This window comes from Pituophis catenifer, unplaced genomic scaffold (assembly GCF_029215685.1).
Source record: "Pituophis catenifer annectens isolate HBS135680 unplaced genomic scaffold, rPitCat1.0.hap2 SCAF_14, whole genome shotgun sequence".
Lineage (NCBI taxonomy): Eukaryota > Metazoa > Chordata > Lepidosauria > Squamata > Colubridae > Pituophis > Pituophis catenifer.
In genome coordinates this window covers 18,296,106-18,319,373 of record NW_027256894.1, presented here as the reverse complement: position 1 = coordinate 18,319,373, position 23,268 = coordinate 18,296,106, and the positions used below count along the sequence as shown (strand labels likewise).

Genomic DNA, 23,268 nt, shown 5'->3' with positions numbered 1-23,268 from the left:
TCCAGGAGAAGGATATTCCCACCCCATTCCGGGGCCAGCCAGAGGTGGTATTTGCCAGTTCTCCGAACTACTCAAAATTTCCACTATCGCTTCTCCAGAACTTGTCAGAACCTGCTGGATTTCACCCCTTGAACTAGCCCCATCTCCATTTGTGACCCAGATTCCGTGATGCAGAAATTGATTCAAAGAGAGTCTCCACAAAGGTGTTTTTTTTTTTAAAAAAAAGGCAACTGGACTTTTGTTTTGCCTTGAAGACGTTTCGCCTCTCATCCAAGAAGCTTCTTCAATTCTGATTGAGACTTGTTGGATGAGAAGCGAAACGTCTTCGAGGCAAAACAAAAATCCAGTTGCCTTTTTTAAAAAAGCACCTTTGGGACAACCATGACCTGGATGACTTGAGAATCTCCATAGATAGTCAAAGAGAGGCACGCAGAATCCTATCTAGAATCTAATGCTATGTAGAAGTGCTGTAACTTTTGATTTCGCAAAAGAAATGTTCCGTTTTCAATAATTTTGCATTTTGAACTTCCTTTAGTGCACATTGCAAATAGAATAGGAATGGGAATGGAATAGGAATAGGAATAGGAATAGGAGTGGAATGGAATGGAATGGAATGGAATGGAATGGAATGGAATGGAATGGAATAGAATAGAATAGAATAGAATAGAATAGAATAGAATAGAATAGAATAGAATAGAATAGAATAGAATAGAATAGAATAGAATAGAATAGAATAGAATAGAATAGAATAGAATAACAAAGTTGGAAGGGACCTTGGAGGTCTCCTAGTCCAACCCCTGCTTAGGCAGGAAACCCTACACCACTTTAGACAAATGCTTATCCAATCTCTTCTTAAAAACCTCCAGTGTTGGAGCATTCACAACTACTGGAGGCAAGTTGTTCCACTGATTAATTGTTCTAACTGTCAGGAGATTTCTCCTTAGTTCTAGGTTGTTTCTCTCCTTGATTAAGTTTCCACCCTTTTCATTATTACTGTTCCGTATTTTTGCTTTTAGAAAAGAGGTGACGACTTTGAAACGGTCTCCTTCTGGCTGTCGAACACATGCCGATTTTTGCACTGTTTGAAGCAGTATAGCGGTGAAGAAGTAAGTTCTCCCTTTTGGTTTATTTCCGTCGGTGAACGCGCTTCAAAGGTTTGAAGTGGGAGTGACTGTCATTCCTCCAATAGGCTTAAAGAAAGTTAACCATACTGTTCTTCATTAAAAGGATTTTTTGAAAAGTCGTTATCCTCCTCGCCTGTTTGAATACGACAGCATAAAACACATTAATACAAACTTGGCTATTTTTTTTCCCTCTCCCTGCAGGGATTTATGAAACATAACACGTCTCGTCAGAACGAACATTGCCTGACTAATTTTGACCTTGCCGAGTACAGACAAGTATTAAGCGACTTGGCCATCCAAATTTACCAGCAACTCGTTCGAGTGCTAGAGAATATTTTGCAGCCAATGATTGGTAAGGCAAAACCGAACGACATGAGAGAATGTCCAGTGGATTTTTTTCCCCCTACGTAATTAAGAAAGTCATTTTCATCATTTGGATTGGTGAAGACTTGCCTGTTTCAGGAGATTCTTTATTTGCTTAGTATGTTTGCTTTCATTTTAGTTTGGGTTATGTTCTTGTGCCACAGTTGTTTTCTCGTCAATGGTGTTCTTACTTCCTTATTTTCAAAGCGCCATCACCGTTTATCCCTGTTTCTCTTGTGTTTTGTTTGTTTGTTTGTTTGTTTTCAGAAAGTGTTATTCCTCAGCTGAATTTATGACCTCCTTTCCTCAGTTTCAGGAATGCTGGAGCACGAAACCATCCAAGGTGTGTCCGGGGTGAAACCCACCGGCCTGCGCAAGAGAACCTCGAGCATCGCCGACGAAGGGACCTACACCTTGGATTCCATCATCCGTCAGCTGAACACCTTCCACTCCATCATGTGCCAGCACGGCATGGATCCTGAGCTGATCAAGCAAGTGGTCAAACAGATGTTCTACATCATTGGGGCCGTGACCCTCAACAACCTTCTGCTGCGAAAGGACATGTGCTCCTGGAGCAAAGGAATGCAGATAAGGTGGGGAGTCCTCTTTCGGAATTTTAAGTCCTTTGAGACACATTTCTTGGCTGAGCAGGGAGTTATTTCGAATCAGCTGATCGTTTCGTGTTCTTAACCCAAAGGTCTTACTGGGCTGTTTATCAAAGCAGGCAGGTCTCTAGCTGTGAAGGTTGGCCTCCATATTTCTATGCGGAATGAATGAATGATGCATGAATGAGTATTTCCGAAAGCATCCCTCGGATAAACAGTCACTAAACAGGGCAGTCAGTAAGCAAAGGCTGCCTGTAGTTTGAACTCTAACGTTACGCTCTAAATGGGATATCCTGCCAAATAACTTTCTTTTCATATGCTGATGAATAGAATAGAATAGAATAGAATAGAATAGAATAGAATAGAATAGAATAGAATAGAATAGAATAGAATAGAATAGAATAGAATTCTTTATTGGCCAAGTGTGATTGGACACACAAGGAATTTCTCAGTGTACATAAAAGGCAAGATACATTTGTCAAGAATCATAAGGTAAAACACTTAATGATAATCATAGGGAACAAATAAGCAATCAAATCATATTAGGAAACTGTCAATATAAATCGTAAGGATACCAGCAACAAGGTTACAGTCATAGTCATAAGTGGGAGGAGATGGGTGATAGGAACGATGAGAAGATTAATAGTAGTACAGACTTAGTAAATAACAACAACAGTCATTGATTACATTTAAACGCCGCCTGATTCTTGGCTGTTCTTGGTGACTTACAAATTGTTAGAAATGGGAAAAAAACCCCATAAAAGGATAGTGCGGGCAGGGAAAGCACACAAATAGTCTATTGACTAGCCCAGGGGTCAGCAACCTGTGGCTCTGGAGCCGCTTGTGGCTCTTTCACCTCTCTGCTGTGGCTTCCTGTCACTCAAAATATGTGTCACAACCGCCAATGTGCAACACCCGCTATCATGGGATTTATTGAGCTTTTCAACCCCCGGTAGGCCAACCATGGATAAATCCAAGAAAAGAAAAGCTTCAGAAGGAAATAGAGCGTTTAATTCAACTACGTATGCTAGTTTTGTGGCCACTTAAGAAATAGTCAGGCACGGGAAGGGTTTTGTGGCTCCCGGTGTTTTCTTTTCTGTGGGAAACGGGTCCAAATGGCTCTTTGAGTGCTTAAGGTTGCAGACCCGTGGACTAGCCTATTTAAAAATCAGAATTGCTAAACAGACTAGTATTTTTTTTTTTGTCTGAATCAAACCGTTTCCCCCGCTAACTATAAAAGAACACAAATCGATGGGAAAAAAATTCCCTCTATCAAATTTCACACCAGAAAAAGTAGGAATTAGGGAATTTTCCTTCCGTGTTTAGTCTTCTAAAGGTATTCTGAGCATTCTTGTCCACCACAAAGAGCTTCTGTTTCCCTCGTAACAAACATTTTTGTTAATAATTAACCGAGTACCTCTTGAAGGGCTACTGAGCAAGCATGCTTTTAAAAGAGCCTTGATAGTACAGTGGTTTAGTGCACCCTGTTATCTACGCTTTGCCCAAAAAGGTTGCAATTTCAAAGCACGATTGGCGCATGTGCTCCTCCTTGAAAAGCTGCAGATGGGAAACTGAGCCTTGGTAGTACAGTGGTCTAAAGCACCCTGTTATTAAGAACAGCTGCCTGCAATTACTGCAGGTTCGAATCTCGCCAAGGCTCAAGGTTGACTCAGCCTTCCATCCTTTCTAAGGTAGGTAAATTGAGGACCCAGTTTGTGGGGGCAATAAGATGACTTTGTATAAAATATACAAAAGTATGAAGGCTATTGCTTAACGCATTGTAAGCCGCCCTGAGTCCCCAGAGAAGGGCGGCATATAAATCAAATTAAAAAAAAAACAAAAAAACGATTTCCACTTAGGCAGGCTGACTTTAAAAAGTTGTTAAAGTTTTTGATTTTTTTCTCCCCCAAACACATCAAACCTGTAGGTACAATGTAAGCCAGCTGGAAGAATGGCTTCGTGACAAGAACCTGATGACCAGCGGTGCGAAGGAAACCCTGGAGCCCTTGATCCAGGCTGCTCAGCTGCTACAAGTGAAAAAGAAGACCGATGAGGACGCAGGGGCCATCTGCTCCATGTGCCACGCATTGACTACTGCACAGGTAACCCTCTTCTGGGACAAGAGCAAGAAAGAGGATGAGGGGGCTGGAGGCTAAAAGGTATGAAGAACGGTTGCAGGAACTCCGTATGTCTAGTTTAATGAAAAGAAGGACTAGGGGAGACAGGATAGCAGTCTTCCAATATCTCAGGGGCTGCCCCAAAGAAGAGGGAGTCAAGCTATTCTCCAAAGCACCTGAGGCCAGGACAAGAAGCAAAGGGTGGAAACTAATCAAGGAAAGAAGCAACTTAGAACTAAGGAGAAATTTCCCGACAGTGAGAACAATGAATCAGTGGAACAACTTGCCTCCAGAAGTTGTAAATGCTCCAACACTGGAAGTTTTTAAGAAGATGTTGGATTTGTCTGAAGTGGTGGATTAGGGGACTGGAGGCTAAAACCCATGGAGAACGGTTGCAGGAACTGGGTATGTCTAGTTTAATGAAAAGAAGGACTAGGGGAGACAATGAGAGCAGTCTTCCAATATCTCAGGGGCTGCCCCAAAGAAGAGGGAGTCAAGCTATTCTCCAAAGCACCTGAGGGCAGGACAAGAAGCAACGGGTGGAAACTAATCAAGGAGAGAAGCAACCTAGAACTAAGAAGAAATTTCCTGGCAGAACAAATTAATCAGTGGAACAGCTTGCCTCTAAAACAGTGTTTCTCAACCTTGGTAGCTTGAAGATGGGTGGACTACAACTCCCAGAATCCCCCAGCCAGCAACGCTGGCTGGGGGAATTCTGGGAGTTGAAGTCCACCCATCTTCAAGCTTCGAAGGTTGAGAAACACTGCTCTAGAAGTTATGGGTGATCCAATACTGGAGGTTTTTAAGAAGAGGTTTATTCTCTTCTTAAATGGATAACCATTTATCTGGAATGGTTTAGAGCAGGGGTGTCAAACTCGATTTCATTGAGGGCCACATCAGGGTTGTGTTTGATCTCGCGGGGGTGGGGGGGGGCAGGCTAAGCATGGCCAAGGTGGGTGTGGCCAGCTCGACGTCACTTGTGTTGGGGGCCCCTATGGTGGCCCAAGCACTCTGCCAGCAAAAATGGGATCCCGAGCTCTGTTTCGGCTGCGATGGCCTCCTGCAACCCTCTGCCAGTGAAAACGGAGCTTGGGAGAGTCGCACGTGGTCCTCCCAAGCTCCGTTTTCACTATCAGAGGCACTGCAGGCCAGTCCTTTGCTGTTTCCAGGGCTAGATCTAAGCACCCCGCGGGCCGGATCCAGCCCCCAGGCCTTGAGTTTGACAGTTCTAATTTAGACTTTCTTGCTTGAGCAGGAGGTTGGACTACAAGACCTCCAGGGTCCCTCCCAACTGTATTATTCTGTTACACCATCCTGGCTGAGTTGACTGCACATTTCACTTCCCTCTGCCCTTTTGCTTTTCTGGTGGAATTAGCGTTTACTGCTTGCTCAGCTCAGCAGGGTGAGCCATATAACAGTAACCGAGTTGGAAAGGACTTTGGAGGTCATCTAGTCCAACCCCCTGTACTAGGGATTCGAACTGCTGACCTTTCTGATCGACAAGCTCAGCGTCTTAGCCACTGAGCCACCTAGTCAGGTATAAAAATGCAACGATTGAAAAGGATTGAAAAGGAAGAAGCTTTGCAAACAGCTCTGCCAAATGTAGACGACATTGAAGAGAGAGACATTAAAAAACAACGATCTCCATTTTGTTTCCAGGATTTATTTCAAGGAAAAGAACAGAAAGATGCTCTTGGTTCTTTTAGAGGGAAGGATTTATTTTTTTAATCCTTCGGAATTGATGTCTATTTAGTATAATTTTGACCACTTGTGTTCCAATGTTGCTATCCGCTGAAACAGGGTAGACCCAGTGTTGGGATTCAGCTGGTTCCATCCGGTTCGGGCGAATCGATAGTGGCGGCTGCGGGAGGCTCCACCCACTCGCCCGGACATCATAACATCCCATTTCTGACCTCTACACATGCGCAGAAGGTCCTACGCATGCGTGGAGGTGGCACATGTGCTCACATTTGTGAACCGGTAGCAAAGTGAATACCACCCCTGGTATTTTTTTTTTTTTTAATTCCTACAAAGTGATTTAAGATTTCAGGCTGAATATAGATTTCATCTTAGTTAAGAGCGCTCCTATTGCAATCACGCCATGATTAATGTCTCCCGTGACTTAAGTTTTAAAACATTTGTTGGGGGTAAATAGCAGTAATCCGTTTATCTTCCGTTAATCTTCTTCTTTTTTCCTTTTAGATTGTGAAAGTGTTGAACTTATATACTCCCGTTAATGAGTTTGAAGAAAGAGTGTCTGTGTCTTTTATCCGGACAATACAGGTAAATTTTTTTTTGTCTCTTCTCACAGATTGCATCTTCTGATATTACCCTGTTTCCCCAAAAAGAAGACCCAGCAGGAAAATAAGCCTTAACATGATTTTTCAGGATACTCATAATATATGCCCTGCCCCCAAAATAGGCCCCAGTTAAGATCATCAGCCAGACGGACAAATTTTCGTTCCCTATTTCCCTGAAAATAAGACCTAACTGGAAAATAAGCTCTAATGCAGGGGTCTCCAATCTTGGCAACTTTCAGACTTGTGGACTTCAATTCCCAGAGTTCCTCAGCCAGCTTTTTTTTTTTGCTTTAATTTATAAGCCGCCCTTCTCCGGAGACTCAGGGCGGCTTACAATGCATTAAGCAATAGCCTTCATACTTTTGTATATTTATACAAAGTCAGCTTATTGCCCCCACAATCTGGAACCCCAATTGAGCCCCAGATTTCCGTTGCTAAGTGAGACCTTGGCTAAGTGAATTTTGGCCCATTTTATGACCTTCCTTGCCTCCGTTGTGACATGAATGACTGCAGTTCTTTAAATTAGTGACGCGGTTGTTAAGTGAATCCGGCTTCCCCATTGACTTGGCTTGTCAGAAGGTCGCAAAAGGGGGTCACGTGACCCCAGGACACTGCAGCCGTCATAAATATGAGCCAGTTGCCAAGCATCCGAATTTTGATCACATGACCATGGGGATGTTGCAACGGTCGTAAGTGAGAAGAAAGGCCATAACTCACTTTTTTCAGTGCCGTCGTAACTTCGAACGGTCGCTAAGAAAACTGTTGTAAGTCGAGGACTACCTCCATTTAAATAAGATGCTAACAAGGTCATTTCTTCTCTTTGCAGCTGCGTATGCGAGACAGGAAGGATTCTCCTCAACTCCTAATGGATGCTAAGCATATCTTCCCGGTCACTTTCCCGTTCAACCCTTCCTCTCTCGCATTAGAAACTATCCAGATCCCAGCGAGTTTGGGCCTAGGATTCATCACTCGGGTCTGAATCAAGAACCAGAGTTAAGCTGTCGACCATCAGTTTCTACTTACAATCTCTTTAACGATGAAAATAAATAAGAGTCAAAAGCCATGGGGAGGGTTGAGAAGGAATAGAGGGAAAAAGACTGGAAGGGAATCGTGTAGATGCTGTAAAATCGCATTGCCGAAACCCGGAATGCGTCACCATTCTCTCACCACCGGAAGCTGATAGAAACGCATTTGCGCATTTGTACAAATTCACTCGTCCCGTGCTGAGGCCTACCTAAAGCTTTTCAGGTTAAGAAAAAACATCAGTACACACCTTAATGTTTCTCCCACCTCCCACCCCCACTTGGTTGCAAGCTGTCTTATATTTGCATTGTAAACCAAAAACAGTCTGTGACTGATAAATCACGATGGGTTTTCTTTTTTTCCTTTCCACGTTAAGATTAAAAAAAAAAAATTATAATGTGCCTCTGGTGGCAAAAAAGAAAAGAGTGTGAAGAGGAGTATTTTCCGTTTTAACGGCTCTGAGAACCCCTCCCTATATTCTGTATTTCACACGTACACTTATTATTAATTTTTTTTTTTGGTAGAAAACAGTCACCAGATTGTTTCTGTGTCTCCACTGAGTGGAACGGTGTCATTCCAGTGCGATGGTAGTGAGTGTGTTACCTCCAATCCATAATGTGTTCCTGATTCTCGTGTTGGTCAGGAAGCTAAAGCTGAGGATTTGTTAAAGCTCCTTGTAAGATGTTTCAGCATATTAAAGTCACAAGTGATTTGCCAGTTATCGGGGAACAACCAGGAGCTAAAACCAGGTGCGATTTTCAGAGAAGGATGGAAATATTTAGGGGTAGCTTCTGTGTATGTGTGTATAAACACAGACACATATATACATATATAAATATATATATTTCAAAGACCTGAAAATTTAACAAGAGACGGGCAACATACAGTATCACTCATCAGGCATTTTGCCTGTACAAACCATAAAAACCATTGAAATAAATAGAAATAGTCATACTCTTAGAAAGCACCATTCATTAGGACAAGGTTAAATAAGTTTTTGTTTTAATAGGTTTCAACCTGAGAGATAATTGATCAAATCAGTTGATTGCCTCCCTATTTAAGTCAGTGTGTGGCATAAATGGCGAATTAATGAAAAATATTTTGATTTACATTCTGGTACAATAGAGCTGCTTATTAGTACTGTTTTCAAACCATATCACAATTGTTGCAGTCTGTGGTGTTCTTTTAAATGTACAATACTTTTTAAAGGAGCAGAAATGCAGGTTTATAAAATCACTGTAACTTTAATAGTCCGGTCTTTTAATAAGATTTATGCCAGTGTCAAGAACTGGAAACGATAATTTAAGCACAATCTCAGAAACTGGAACCCGTTTTCTAAAGTCAAAAGAACCAACCCAACAATATTATATTTTATATTTATTTATTGTTTTGGTATATGTTGCTTTTCATTTTTTTTATTTGCCGGATGTGTAATGAGAGAGTGTAATATTTATTTTGGAGGTTGGGGAAGAGGTTTTTTTTAATAGGGAAAGGGTTCATCTAAAATACACCTCAAACATTTAATCCTGGAAAAGAAGCTATTCCCCTACCATTAGCACCACTCCCAATCTTAGGATTTTCTTAAAAGCTTGCTCCACATTCATTTTTTTAAAAATGTAATGCTATCCCTGATTTGGACCCATTTTATTAAAAAAATAAAATAAAAAGGAAATATTCATGTTTTGTTTCCATGGGAACATTTCATTTGGACACATTATGAATATAATCTGATGAAAAGATTTTGCCGAAATCTCTCAGGCTGCAGATACAATAGTTGTCATGATTTTCTCCAGTGTGAAGCTGACATTTTGAAATATTTGTGGACCTTCACTTAAAAGTTCTCCAGGCTCCCTTAAAATAATAATAATAATAAATTAAAAAACCAGGTACGGTCAGTGATGATCAGAAATACAAAAGACGATATTACATATCCTAAGCCTGCCACGCGCAATATTTTAATTTATCCTAACAATTGAATTATGTTTATTACCAAACATATCTCTGCTGTAAATGCACATTATTAAAACGGTCTAGTACTGGACTTAATTTCTCTGTGCACCTAAAAGATGCTGTCACTTGAAACAGGTTTAAATAGGTTTTCATGTGCGAAAGAGATGTGACTGACAGGGACACTGTTGAGGTAAATAAAAGAGGCCTGATTTTGGGGGCCCTCCCCATTCTTTTTGTTTTGTTTTATTGTGGGAAGGGAAGCAAATGCTCTTTGATTTTTTTTTTTTAAAAAGAAATATTCAGGTACTCAAGTATTGCCTTTAATACATGTTCTTTATTTATGATACATTAATAGGTCTTTACTTGAAAATGTGCATTTTCTTTTATAACTGGCACTATGTTTACAAAAGTGACTAAGAGAGTATATGTCCCTCCTAGGATTACTTTAAAATGCTCTATTAAAAGATACACTTCCTCTGTGGCTCTAGCCAGTTGGGGCTTGATACCACAAAGGAGCTGAAAGTTGAGGTCCTAGAGTGGCCATTTCCACCCTAATGGTTTCCTACATGATCTGGACTTTATTCTCATAATCTCCCAGCCACAGGTGTAAACTAGTCAATTTCCTGTTTGTTGTGTGGTCAGTTTCTCTGTGTGTGGGTGTGTGCTGTGCAGTCAAACAATAGGTGTCCAAAACACCCTTCTTGGAGAAGGCGAAAATGCAAAAGAATAAGAGTTTTAACCAGTCATCTTTAGGGCAATAATGGAGCATCAAATAACGTTTCAGAGACTCTGAATCTGCTTTGCTGAACTGGTATCACCATTTGGCATCGGCAATTGGCCTGGGGGGGGTATTTCCCCCCCCCCAAAGTTTTACACTCACGCTCCCAGCGAGATTTGCCACACTAGTTGTGGATTATGAGAGTTCCTGTTCAGAATCTTAGATGGCTACTCAGATGGCAAAATACACTTAACTTCTCAACTCTCACTGGATTCTTAGCATTCTGTGCAACAGACACATCCAGATCTTGGCAGCTTTAAGACTTGTGGACTTCAACTCCCAGAATTCTCCAGCCAGTCATGCTGCATGGGGAATTCTGGGAGTTGGAAGTCCACAGGCCTTAAAATTGCCAAGGTTGGACATCCCTGCTGCATAATGAAAAGGCTGTAACAGAAATTATGTAAGGGGACAGCACTACTTTTAAAATCTAGCAGCCCAATTAATTTTCCCTCCAGGGTATCTTTCTACTGAGCCTCTAGAAGTACTGGAATCCTGCCTTTTCATTTCAACTGAATAATTGTTTTTTTCAAGAATTTGACAATTCCAAAAGCGATGATGAGATATATGGTTTTTAATTTTTCATTTTGTTTGTATAAAAGCCTTATTGTATCTTGTTTACTAATAAGAGTGATGAATGCCTGTTGGCATTATCCTCCGACTGCGTAATCTGATTAAATATATCTTTCTGTCACATTAAAACCGAATGCTGCTTTCCATGTTTTAAAGGAGTTCCGAGTTTAACTGTGCTCTGTAATTCATCCAACACTTTACATATCAGTATTTTACGTGCAATTTTTATGGGTCTAATATTTTACTGTTACATGCTAGAAAACCAGCTGTTTTCAAGTTAGAATTTGTAGCATCTAAAACAATTCGAGTTTTGCTTATTTTTGCCCTCCCTTTAAAACATGATCATGTTGTTTTAATGTGAAAGTGTTGCCCATCTCTTTTACTTTTAACTGCTATAATTTCCCGTCCTTCCCCCAAGTGTGCTTTTGAAATGTATAGACCCAAAATATTCCTCCAATATTACCTCATTAGGTTTCAGATAGTTTTTGCTTTTCTTCCAACTGCTCCTACAATTGTCATTTTGCAATTGGAAGAATGTTTCTCGCTTAGTCTGGAACAATTTTTGTTTTACGGAGTGTTGCAATCCTGGGCATCTTTTTAAAGCCCCCCAAGAAAATTGCAAGTAAGGATTAAATGCACTGTATTCAAAACACGCTTGCTTTGATCATACAGCTTTTTGCTTGCTTGCTTGTGCTGGACCTATTTGTTTTCAGTGCCCACCCCCAGAATATCCCAAGAGGGCTGGGGGCATTGATTTGTCTGTTTCCATGTGTACAAAGCTTTGTGCATCAGACATCGGTCGCAATAAATTTGCACTATTCATAATAGGTCTTTCCTGCTGATACAAAGGGGTCAGCTTTTGTGGGGCAGGTTGTCCCACAACATCCAATCTCACCCACAGCAGATTTTAGCAAAATAAACAATAATTTCAGGTCTACATACGGATACAGAGTATTCTCGATCCCAAATAATGTGGGTTTTTTTCTCAAAGCACACTCTTCAGTTAGTTTGCTGTCTCAACCTGCTGTATCTTTTTTTTTTCTCCCTTTTGAGACTTTCAAAACTGGACGCATTTCAACTGTTGATTTTCTTTTGTAATCGCTTGATCATTGTCCTTTTAAACTTGCAATTCCTTTTGAAGCAAAAACAACAGGGTTTGAGGTCTTTTACCCACTTAGGCGTAGATAGAAACCAAAATGTTAATCCGAATGACTTAAGCTTGGAATTGTCATGGTGTCTGACATAATTAATAAATGTATGCTTCATAAATGCTGTATCTTTAGAAGAAATGTCCAAATAAAAGGAAACACTAAAAAGTCTTTTATTTTTCAGTCTCTTGTATGAAAGGTTATCGTTGGAGGGATGAGATTCAGCAATCATGGAAGGCATTTCGGTATCCTATCCATTAACTCATCTCAATGTGCCTTGGCTCCAATAAATGGCTGCCCCTATGAAAATCGATCCTTTAAAGATGCTTTTAAAAAGTCCTATATTCCAAAATGCCATTGCTTGCATTGGATACCTGCATTCTCAACCTTGGTAGCTTGAAGATGGGTGGATTCAACTCCCAGAATCCCCCAGCCAGCAGCGCTGGCTGGGGGATTCTGGGAGTTGAATCCACCCATCTTCAAGCTACCAAGGTTGAGAAACACTGCGCTACAGGAACCAACACATTTGGTATCTGGAACATCTGAACTAATTTTGGATACTTGTTGGAACATCGGGAAATGATGGTTCTGGGCAATTCGAAAACGTGCATACTTTTTTATGCCAGTTTGCTGGGGAGTGGCGGGGGAGGTGATAGGCCAGCTTTGCTGAGAGGCCACTTGTCTTACGTACTGTATATTGGAAGCGGTGACCCTTTTGAGATCTGCATGCAACGAAATTTCATTTTAATGTACGCCGATTAGTGTACATTCAAAGCGACAATCAAGTCTGTCTACCATCTCTACATCCATATCTATCTACCTCTACATCCATGTCTGTCTGTCTCTCTCTCTACATGTCTGTCTGTCCATCCATCCATATCTATCTCTACATCCACGTCTGTCTATCATCTGTCTGTCTGTGTATCTGTCTGTCTGTCTACATTCATGTCTGTCTATCATCTGTCTGTCTCTACCTAGGTAGGTACCTAACCTATTATCTACCTATCTACCTACACACCCTACCCTACCTGTCTGTCTGTCTATCTTAGTGGTGAAATCCAAATATATTTACTACCGGTTCTGTGGGCGTGGCTTGGTGGGCATGGCAGGCGAAGGATATTGCAAAATCTCCATTCCCACCCCACTCAGGGGCCAGCCAGAGGTGGCATTTACCAGTTCTCTGAACTACTCAAAATTTCCACTACCGGTTCTCCAGAACCTGTCAGAACCTGCTGAATTTCACCCCTGATCTATCTATCTATCTATCTATCTATCTATCTATCTATCTATCTATCTATCTATCTATCTATCTATCTATCTATCTATCTATCTACCTACCTACCTACCTACCTACCTACCTACCTACCTACCCACCCACCTACCTACCTACCTACCTACCTACCTTATCTATCTACCTACCTACCTACCTACTACCTTACCTACCTACCTACCTTATCTATCTATCTATCTACCTACCTACCTACCTACCTACCTACCTACATCCATGTCTGTCTACATCTCTGTCTGTCTCTCTCTCTCTCTCTCTCTCCCTTCTTTCTCCATCCATCCATCTCTCCATCCATGTCTCTATCATCTGTCTGTCAATGTCTGTCTGTCTGTCTGTCTCTCTCCCCCTACCTATTATCTACCTACCTACCTACCTCTACATCCATATCTGCCCATCCACCCAACCTACGTATCCTCTCCTGCCCAGCTTCCCTTCGCTGAATTCCCAGCCGACCCCTCCCCTCTTTCCTTCTCCCCGGGCGTCCCGAGGGCAGCTCCCTCCTCGGAGGCGGCCAGCGAGGAGACAAACGTGGCGCTCCGGCTGGGAGGCGGCGGCGCGGAGCCCCACCTCCGGCCGGCGAGAGCGGAGCAGGCAGGGCGCGCACCTTCCCCGCCGCCGCGATGGCGCTGGCGCTGGCCGACCTCTACGCGCAGGTAGGAGGCAGAGGCGGCGCCGGGGGCTCCTGCGGCCGGTCCGCCTTGCGGGGAGCCCCGGCGGGGTCTCCTCGCTCAGCCCCGGGGAGGCTCCGGCTGCGGGCGCGGCTGCCTTCCCTGCCAGCTGGCGAGAAACGGGCAGAGGCCGGCGGGCGGGCGGGAGGGAAGGCGGGCGCCGCGCCGTCCGGCTCAGCCATCCGGGAGGAGGCGGGCGCCGCGGCAGGTGGGACGGAGCCGAGAGGACCGTTTGGAGCGGCGCTCGGCTGGACCGCTTAGCGGGGAGGGAGACCCCGGGCCCTCTCCCTCTCCCTTTTCTTTCTTTCTTTCTTTCTTTCTTTCTTTCTTTCTTTCTTTCTTTCTTTCTTTCTTTCTTTCTTTCTTTCTTTCTTTCTTTCTTTCTCTCTCCCCTCTCTCCCTCCCTCCTTCTTTCCTCGGTCTTCCTCCTTTCCCCCTTTTCTTTCTTTCTTTCTTTCTTTCTTTCTTTCTTTCTCCCCTCTCTCCCTCCCTCCTTCTTTCCTCCGTCTTCCTCCTTTCCCCCTTTTCTTTCTTTCTTTCTTTCTTTCTTTCTTTCTTTCTTTCTTTCTTTCTTTCTTTTTTCCTTTCTTTCTTTCTCCCCTCTCTCCCTTCCTTTTCTTTCTTTCTTTCTTTCTTCCTTTCTTTCTCCCTTCCTTTTCTTTCTTTCTTTCTCTCTCTCTCCCTTCCTTTTTTTCCTTCCTTTCTTTCTTTCTCCCTCTCCTTTCCTTCCTTCTCTTTCTTTCTTTCTCCCTTCTTTCCTTCTTTCTTTCCTTCCTTCCTTCCTTCCTTCTTTCTCTCTCTCTCTTTCTCCTTTCTTTCTTTCTTTCTTTCTTTCTTTCTTTCTTTCTTTCTTTCTTTCTTTCTTTTTCCCTTTCTTTCTCCCTTCTTTCCTTCTTTCTTTCCTTCCTTCCTTCTTTTTCTTTCTTTTATTCTCTCTCTCTCCCTTCCTTTTCTTTCTTTCTTTCTTTCTTTCTTTCTTTCTTTCTTTCTTTCTTTCTTTCTTTCTTTCTTTCTCTCTCCTTGCCCCCTCCCTCCCTCCCTCCCTCCTTCCTTCCTTCCTTTCTTCAATTTCCTCCTCCCCTTCCCTCTCCCCCCTCTCTTTCTTTCTTTTGCCACCATCCCTCTATCATCTCTATTTTCCAAACTTTTTCTTTTCCTGTGTTTTGTTTTGCTTTTTCCTTTTCAAGACCCTTCCTTTCCTGGGCATGAGGCCAGTGGGGTCCTAGACATGACTGGTCCAGGAAACCTTTTTCCAAAGTTGCTTCTTTCAGGAGCTGCAACAGACTGACTTGACTGGGCCCTTGAGTGGGCAGCCTCAGGGAAACATTCACACTACACCCTTCCCCTGTTTCCCAAATAAACCCATTTTTCTGGGTTTGCCCCTCCCTCCCCTCCCCCAATAAAATAACCAAATGTGCTGCTTTTTCCCACATGCTAAACCAGGGAGGGGAACACTTCTAACCAAGGTAGCCAGTCTTGATATGTTGTGTGAATCCATCTCCTTGGCTTTTTACCTGACTTGATTACACGTATTATGCAAATCTGGTTGTGGTTTAAAAAACTCTCTCGAAGCAATTTCAACCCTATCTAATTTCAACCATATCGTTTGGGGGGTGGCACAATCCCAGCAAACCTGAAGTTAAATTGTAGTGAAGCCAGTTGGCAAAATGACTGAACTCCAAAAGCCGTCTGCAGTCCTTTGTTGACTTACGGAGAGAAACTTTATCCCATAATACATTTTGCTAGTCTTTCCAGATTCCAGAGGTGCTACAGGCAGTCCTTGATTTACAACCTTTCATTGAGTGACTGTTTGAAATTACCACATTGAAAAAAGTGACTTCCGACAGTACTAACACAACTATTGTAGCAGTCCCCCTGGTCAGGTGATCGAAATTTGGGCACTTGGCAATCAGTATATATATTTATACAGCCATTTAACCAGTATATATGTTTTGCAGCATTCTTGTGTCATATGATTGCTCTTTGTTACTTATCGGACAGTATCTGTCCAGCAAGGTCAATGGGAGAAGCCAAATTCACTTCACAACTGTGTGATCTGCTTAACAGCTGAAGCGATTTGCTTAACAACCATGGCAAAAAAAAAAAAAAAACTAATGGAAAACTGGGTGTGACTTACTTAACAACTGCCTTGCTTAACAGCAGAAACTGTAGTCCTAATTTTGGTTGTAAGTTGAGGATCACCTGTAGAAAGGACCCACGGTGGTAGAGGCGCCAATCCCTCCTTGTGTACCTTGTGGATGCCTTTGGCAATTTATTGTGTGAGTCCAAAAGCATGAGTCATCTGCAGAATTCCTGTTACAGAATTACAGACTTAAAAGATCAGGAAGTCCTTTTGCAGGACCTTAGAAAATCCTTGTTAAAAAAAAAAAGAAAAAAGAACCCAGATGACCTCATGTTTGAAAGCTTCAATTGTGTACTTGCTGATTTTTGTATAGGATTGTGTATTTCTCCAGTTTCAAGACAGGTGTCATGTAACCATGCTGTAGTGCAGAGATCTTCAAATTTGGCAGCTATGCTGGCTGGAGAATTCTGGGAGTTGAAATCCACAACACTTAAAGCTGCCAAGTTTGAAGACCTCTGCTCTAGTGTACCAGTAGGACAGTTTGAATCTCTCGACTTTCTCCAGTCACTCAAGGAATTCTCCAGTTTGCGATGGCGAAAGGGGAAAGCTGGGTGTGAGTCAACATGAAAGTAAACCTGTTGTGTTTATTTGTGAGGCAGGTTCCCAGATCTGTAGGTGGCTCGTAATATTTGCAGATGGAGGCGCCTGGAAGAGTCTGCTTCAAGATCAGATCAAGTTAACATATGTGTCAAAACCATAAAGAGGAAGCCACCTTGTAGTGCAGGGTTTCAGCTCAAAAACCTCTTTTGTGCACAAATCCAAAGGTGCCATTTGTGCAAAGATAGCTCTCCATTCCTTTCAGCAAGTGGGCTGTGGACTTCAATCCCCAGAATTCTCTACCCCTTTGACTAGAGAATTCTGGGAGTGGAAGTCCACAGAGTCCATCCATTGATTTCTTTCACAATCATTGAAAGGCGAGCAAGGCCATCTCCATATTGGTTGGGATCATACGCAACATTGCAAGTGTGCGTCTGGTTTAGTACGGTGTTTTTTTTCAAACTTGCAATCTTTAAGGTGTGTGGACATCAACTGGCTGGGGAATTCTGGGAGTTGATTTCCGCACGTTGCCAACTTTGGGAAACACTCGTTTAGTGTATGGTATGAACCTAGCTATATGTACATTGCAGAGGTGGGTTTCAGCAGGTTCTGGCCGGTTCTGGAGAACCGGTAACGGAAATTTTGAGTAGTTCGGAGAACCAGTAAATGCCACCTCTGACTGGCTCTGCCCCCATCTATTCTCTGCCTCCCAAGTCCCAGCTGATTGGGAGGAAATGGGGATTTTACAGTATCCTTTCCCTGCCACGCCACCAAGCCACACCCACCAAGCAATGCCACGCCCACAAGCCACACCCACAGAAGTAAAAAAATTTTTGAAACCCACCACTGGTACATTGCAGATTAAACTTGGCACTTAACTAATATTTATTTCCAATATTGTCTAAGACTGTTTATTTTTATTTTTTTATTTTCTGGGCTCCAATATCACTGCAGATGGGGACTGCAGCCAAGAAATTAAAAGACGCTTGCTCCTGGGGAGGAAAGCTATGGCAAATCTAGACAGCATACTAAAAAGCAGAGACATCACCCTGCCAACAAAAATGCGTATAGTCAAGGCTATGGTTTTCCCGTTGCAATGTATGGCTGTGAAAGTTGGACCATAAGAAAGGCTGATACAATGATGTTTGAAGGGAAAAAGGCCTTTTCAACAATAGTAGACATATGAATTTATACATTCAAAAGCAAACTGTTCAAGTGGAAACTTTCAAAGTTTAATTCATATAGTATAGAATATTATAAGCCTCTAAACTTAAATGTTTAAAAGTTAATCTTAAAGATAAATACCTCTATCCCACTTCAAGTTAATGGATGTCAATGCCAAATTTCTCACAGTAGGAAAGCAACATTTTTAAAAATCCTATGCCCCCCCAAAAATCTATTTTTTGCAGCCTAGAAAATTCTGCTATATTGTCCTTTGGAACTCACTGCAACAAGATTCTTAAAAGCGAATTTAACAGCTGCAATTATGCATTATGGCAGGCAGTGTTTGCCATTTTCATTTTTGCTGATGCTACACTCATTTGTATTTGGGTTTAGCTTGTTTATTTGAGAACAAAATGAAGAGCTCATCAAATCTGTTAAGAATTAAGCCACCAAACACTCCATTGATGTTTGCATTTTTTTTCTTTTCTTGTAGTACAACAGAGTTTGGATCCCCGATGCTGAAGAAGTTTGGCAGTCTGCTGAAATTACAGCTAATTATAGGCCTGGAGACCATCTTCTTCACCTCCAGCTGGAAGACAGCACAGTGAGAATAAAGAATTGGTATTTCTAAACAGGCGGTGGTAGACTGGCAACACATAAAAATATTATTAAAATATTGGCTTATCCATTGGACCCAAGATACGCTTTGGTTGTAAAGATAGCAGATATATCTTCAGAATAAATAAAGAATACATGGTATTTTCCAAAGCAACAGAACAGGAAGCAATGGATGGAAACTAATCAAGCAGAGAACCAACCTCAGAACAGAATAGAATAACAGAGTTGGAAGGGACCTTGGAGGTCTTCTAGTCCACCCCATTGCTTAAGCAGAAACCCTATATAATTTCAGACAAATGGTTGCCCAATCTCTTCTTAAAAACTTGCAGTGTTGGAGCATTTGCAACTTCTGGAGGCAAGTTGTTCCACTGGTTAATTGTTCTAACTGTCAGAAAATTTCTCCTTAGTTCTAAGTTGCTTGTCTCCTTGATTAGTTTCCACCCATTGCTTCTTGTCCTGCCTTCAGGTGCTTTGGAGAATAGCGTGACTCCCTCTTCTCTGTGGCAGCCCCTCAAATATTGGAACACTGCTATCATGTCACCCCTAGTCCTTCTTTTCATTAAAGTAGACATACCCAATTCCTGCAGTGCTTTATTGTTTTTTACATTGTGGTGACCAAAACTGAATGCAGTATTCCAAGTGTAGTCTTACCAAAGCATTATAAAGTGGTATTAACACTTCATGTGATCCTGATTCTATCCCTCTGTTAATTCAGCCTAGGACTGTGTTGGCTGTTTTGGCAGCTGCAGCACACTGCTGGTTTATATTTAAGTGATTGTCCACTAAAACTCCAAGATCTCTCTCACAGTTACTTCTATTGGCCAGGTACCACCTATGCTATACCTGTATAGCTAGGTATAGAACAGGGGTCAGCAACCTTAAACATTCGAAGAGCCACAAAGGTCCTAACCGGAAGTCCCCATTCAATTCTGGAGCAGACCGGAAATCCGGTTCCCCCATCATAGTCTCCTCCTAGCACGGCATCCTTTTTCCTCTGCTGACCGGAAGTCCGGTTTCCCCACCATAGAGTCTCCTCCTAGCGTGGCATCCTTTTTCCTCTACCTGTCGTAACTGAAAGCCCTATCAATTGTGGAGCTGACCAGCAACAGGGAGCTGCAGCAGAGGGATGAAAGAGCCACATGCAGCTCCAGAGCCACAGGTTGCTCACCCCAGGTATAGAGCTAAGGAGAAATTTCCTAACAGTGAGAACAACTAATCAGTGGAACAACTTGCCTGCAGAGGTTGTGAATGCTCTAACACGGCAAGTTTTTAAGAAGAGATTGGGCAACCATTTGTTTGAAATGGGAGAGGGTTTCCTACTTGAGCAGGGGGTTGGAGTAGAAGGCCTCCAAAGTTCCTTCCAACTCTGTTATTCTGTACCTTGTAATATTATTTTTTTGCTTGGCTTACTCACAGGAGCTGGATTACCCTGTGGATCCTTCTGCTTTGCCACCTTTACGAAATCCGGACATTCTCGTTGGAGAAAATGACCTCACAGCCCTTAGCTACCTCCACGAACCGGCTGTTTTACACAACCTTAGAGTTCGCTTTGTGGAGTCCAGGCTGATCTACACCTATAGCGGTAAATACTATGGGTCGATCCACGTTGCATCTAGGATTCTGAAGAAAGCTCGGTGCAACTCTAAATTCTCTACTGTGTGTCATCCCCAGGGATAATTTTGGTCGCCATGAACCCCTACAAAGAGCTGCCAATTTATGGGGATGCCATCATTCATGCTTACAGTGGTCAAAATATGGGAGATATGGATCCCCATATCTTTGCGGTGGCGGAAGAGGCTTACAAACAAATGGCAAGGTACGTTTTGATCAGTGTCCTGGGATTAACCTTGGTGAAGATTGGCCCCTTCCTGCCTCTCCCTGTAAACTTTGAAGGACGTAGAAAGAGACTCTTAGAGTCCATAAGAGATTATGGAAGGAGGTGTAGGAGATGACTAGGCAGAGCCCAAAGGCGGGGTCAAACACTTCATCAGTATGGAATCCTTATGTAGTCACAAGTCCAGCCCCCTGTGAATTCTGTTGACTCTTATCTACCCTGTTTTCCCCAAAATAAGACATCCCCTGATAATAAGCCCAATCGGGTTTTTGAGCACATGGCAATAAGGCCAAGCGCTTATTTCAGGGTTCAAAAAAATATAAGACAGGGTCTTATTTTCGGGGAAACACGGAAGCACCAATTTGTCTTGACTGTTAGTACAGTAGTGTATAGGTAGCATATGCAGGTAATCCTCGAGTTCTGACCATAATTGAGCCCAACATTTATGTTGCTAAGTGAAACATTTGTTAAGTGAGTTTTGCCCCATTTTACCACCTTTCTTGCCACAATTGTTAAGTGGATCATTTCATTTGTTAAGTTGGTAACACAGTTGTTAAGTGAATCTGGATTCCCCATTGACTTTGCTTGTTCGGAAGGTCGCAAAATGCGATCACGGGACTCCAGGACACTGCAACCGTCATAAATATGAGTCAGTTGCCAAGTGTCTGGCAGCATCCCCACGTGAGACCGTGGGGATGCTGCAATGATTGTGTTGTGACCCTGGCCCTGGAGGCTGATTTATCTTCGCATGCTGAGTCGGAGGATGATATGGAGGAGGAGGAAGCTGTCACGAGCTATGTGCCGGAGGGGCCATCTTCACTGGTGAGTCAGCAAGAACTGACAGTTGCTGACGTGCCTCTGGAGCCCAGCCAAATTGAGGAGGAAACAGAGGCCGGTAACGACGAGGGGGAGCCCCTATTGGATGCAAGAGAGAGACGTAGGAGACATCGTAGAGAACAGCTATTGCCACATCCCAAGAGGTGTGGTCAGGAGACGTAGGGCCACACCCTACAAAGTATAAAAGGGGTGTGGCTGGACCAGAAAGGTGTGGTGAACAATTTGTTGGCATTTTGGATGCAGTGGATTTACAACTGTTGGTTTGGAGTTTTTTGATAAGAGTCTGCATTCCTGCATTAACCTGCTGGCCATCTGCCAAGACCTTTGGAACATTGCCTGGTAACTATTGGACTGATATACACTTTGGAAGAGAACTATTTATTAAAGGGCCAGCTTCATTCTCTTTAGCCTGCGTTTGTTCCTGCCGGGCTATTTGAGCCTCTGCAAGGCCACTCGTGGGAAGGGACAGAACAGATTGTAAGTGTGAAGAACAGTCATAAGTCACTTTTTCCAATGCCGTCGTAACTTTGAATGGTCACTAAATGAACTGTTGTAAGTCGACTACCTGTAACAACCTTTTTATGCTTTGAACTCAACTCCTGTTCCTGGTTACTTGTGCCTGACAGGAGATAAGAAAGAAATTAGTCTCTGATAGCCAAAAATCAGGAGCCTGGCGGCACATTTTCCAGATAACACAATTCATTAAAAGAGTCACCCTGTGGTTAGATGCAGCTCGCTCCACCAGGAGGGTTAGGGTTAAGGCCAGACCAGGAATAATGGATGAAAACTGATCAAGGAGAGATTCAACCTGGAAATGAGGAGAAATTTTCTGACAGGGAGAACAATCAACCAACCAAACTTGCCTTCAGAAATTGTGGGAGCTTCATCACCGGAAGCTTTCAAGAAGAGACATGACAGCCATCTGTCAGAAATGGATTAGGGTCTCCTGTTCGAACAGGGGGTTGGACTAGATGACCTACAAGATCCCTTCCAACTCTGTTATCCTGTATCGAGTCTCAAGTTCAAACAAGGGCAAAATAATATCTTCGGTCTTTTGAGGATGCTCTCTGGCAGATCCCAAAGGAACCGTTTGCAGAAATGAGGTTTTATCAGCACGATGGAGTGAGAGATGATGGCACTTACTTCCCAGCAGAAAGTTTGAGGTCATCCCAGGCTAACACAATGAGTTTTTCACACACGATAGCTGTGAATTGAAAAGGTACACCCGTCTCACACGTAACTTGGGTTTCCATAGCCAGCCTGCCTTCTGGTCCTTTATCGTTGTCTTTACCCCAATTTAAATCTCCTGTCAGTTCAGCTACTCCGTCTAGCCAATGAAATGAACGGCAGCTCACAAAACCTTCATGCCTAAAAGTTGTGGGGTTGGAAAAGACGCAACTAGGCTCTTGATTTAGAGTCAATAAAGTGATCACGCAAGCATTTTCATTGATTTCTTTTTTTTTTTTTTTTTGGAGCCCAGAACAATTTTTAAGATTTACGGTATATCAATCACACTGAAATATCTTTGTATCATGGTGATACCGCCTTAGACGAAGTTGGAATCTAATGTAAAAGAAACATAATGATATTTGAAGAATATATTTTCTAGCTTCCTTATTTTGATGATGATGATGATGATGATGATGATGTAATGATCTTCTCTAGGAACGACCGAAATCAATCAATTATTGTAAGTGGGGAATCAGGAGCTGGCAAAACAGTTTCTGCTCGATACGCCATGAGGTATTTTGCGACGGTCAGCAAATCCAGTAGCAACACTAAAGTTGAGGATAAAGTGTTGGCATGCAATCCGATAACTGAGGTAAATTATTTTATTATTAAATTTGTATCACATCTTTATTACTTTATAGGTGACTCAAGATGGCGAATGTACTAATATTCCTTCTTCCTCCTACCCTGTTTTTCCCCAAAATAAGACATCCCCTGATAATAAGCCCAATCGGGCTTTTGAGCGCATGGCAATAAGCAATCATTTCAGGGTTCAAAAAAATATAAGACAGGGTTTTATTTTCGGGGAAACACGGTATTTTCTTAACAATGACCCAGTGAGTTGGGTTGGGCTGAGAGAGAGTGATTGGCTCAAATTCTTCCAGCTGGTTTTCATGGCAGCGGCTGAACTAGAACTCACAGTGTCCTGATAATTTAGCCCAAAGTCACCGAGCCAGCTTTCATGCCAGAGG

The 23,268-nt window shown here is 42.6% G+C and overlaps 2 protein-coding genes across 4 annotated transcripts in view; both read left to right on the top strand.

Annotated features, from left to right (window-relative positions):
• MYO5A (myosin VA) overlaps positions 1–7,879 on the top strand; it is a 47,856-nt gene extending 39,977 nt beyond the window's left edge. For all 3 annotated transcript variants that reach the window (XM_070953744.1, XM_070953746.1, XM_070953745.1), the window contains 6 exons: positions 1,017–1,106; positions 1,326–1,476; positions 1,798–2,080; positions 4,020–4,194; positions 6,412–6,492; positions 7,336–7,879. In XM_070953744.1, the coding sequence (XP_070809845.1) occupies positions 1,017–1,106; positions 1,326–1,476; positions 1,798–2,080; positions 4,020–4,194; positions 6,412–6,492; positions 7,336–7,488 (933 nt within the window). In that variant the 3' untranslated portion in view covers positions 7,489–7,879. The remainder of the gene's footprint in view (positions 1–1,016; positions 1,107–1,325; positions 1,477–1,797; positions 2,081–4,019; positions 4,195–6,411; positions 6,493–7,335) is intronic.
• Positions 7,880–20,069: 12,190 nt separating this feature from the next.
• The window catches only part of MYO5C (myosin VC), a 40,903-nt gene continuing 37,704 nt past the window's right edge, over positions 20,070–23,268 (top strand). Inside the window, exons 1-2 of the mRNA XM_070953794.1 lie at positions 20,070–20,212; positions 22,733–22,889. Of these exons, the coding sequence (XP_070809895.1) occupies positions 20,085–20,212; positions 22,733–22,889 (285 nt within the window). The 5' untranslated portion in view covers positions 20,070–20,084. The remainder of the gene's footprint in view (positions 20,213–22,732; positions 22,890–23,268) is intronic.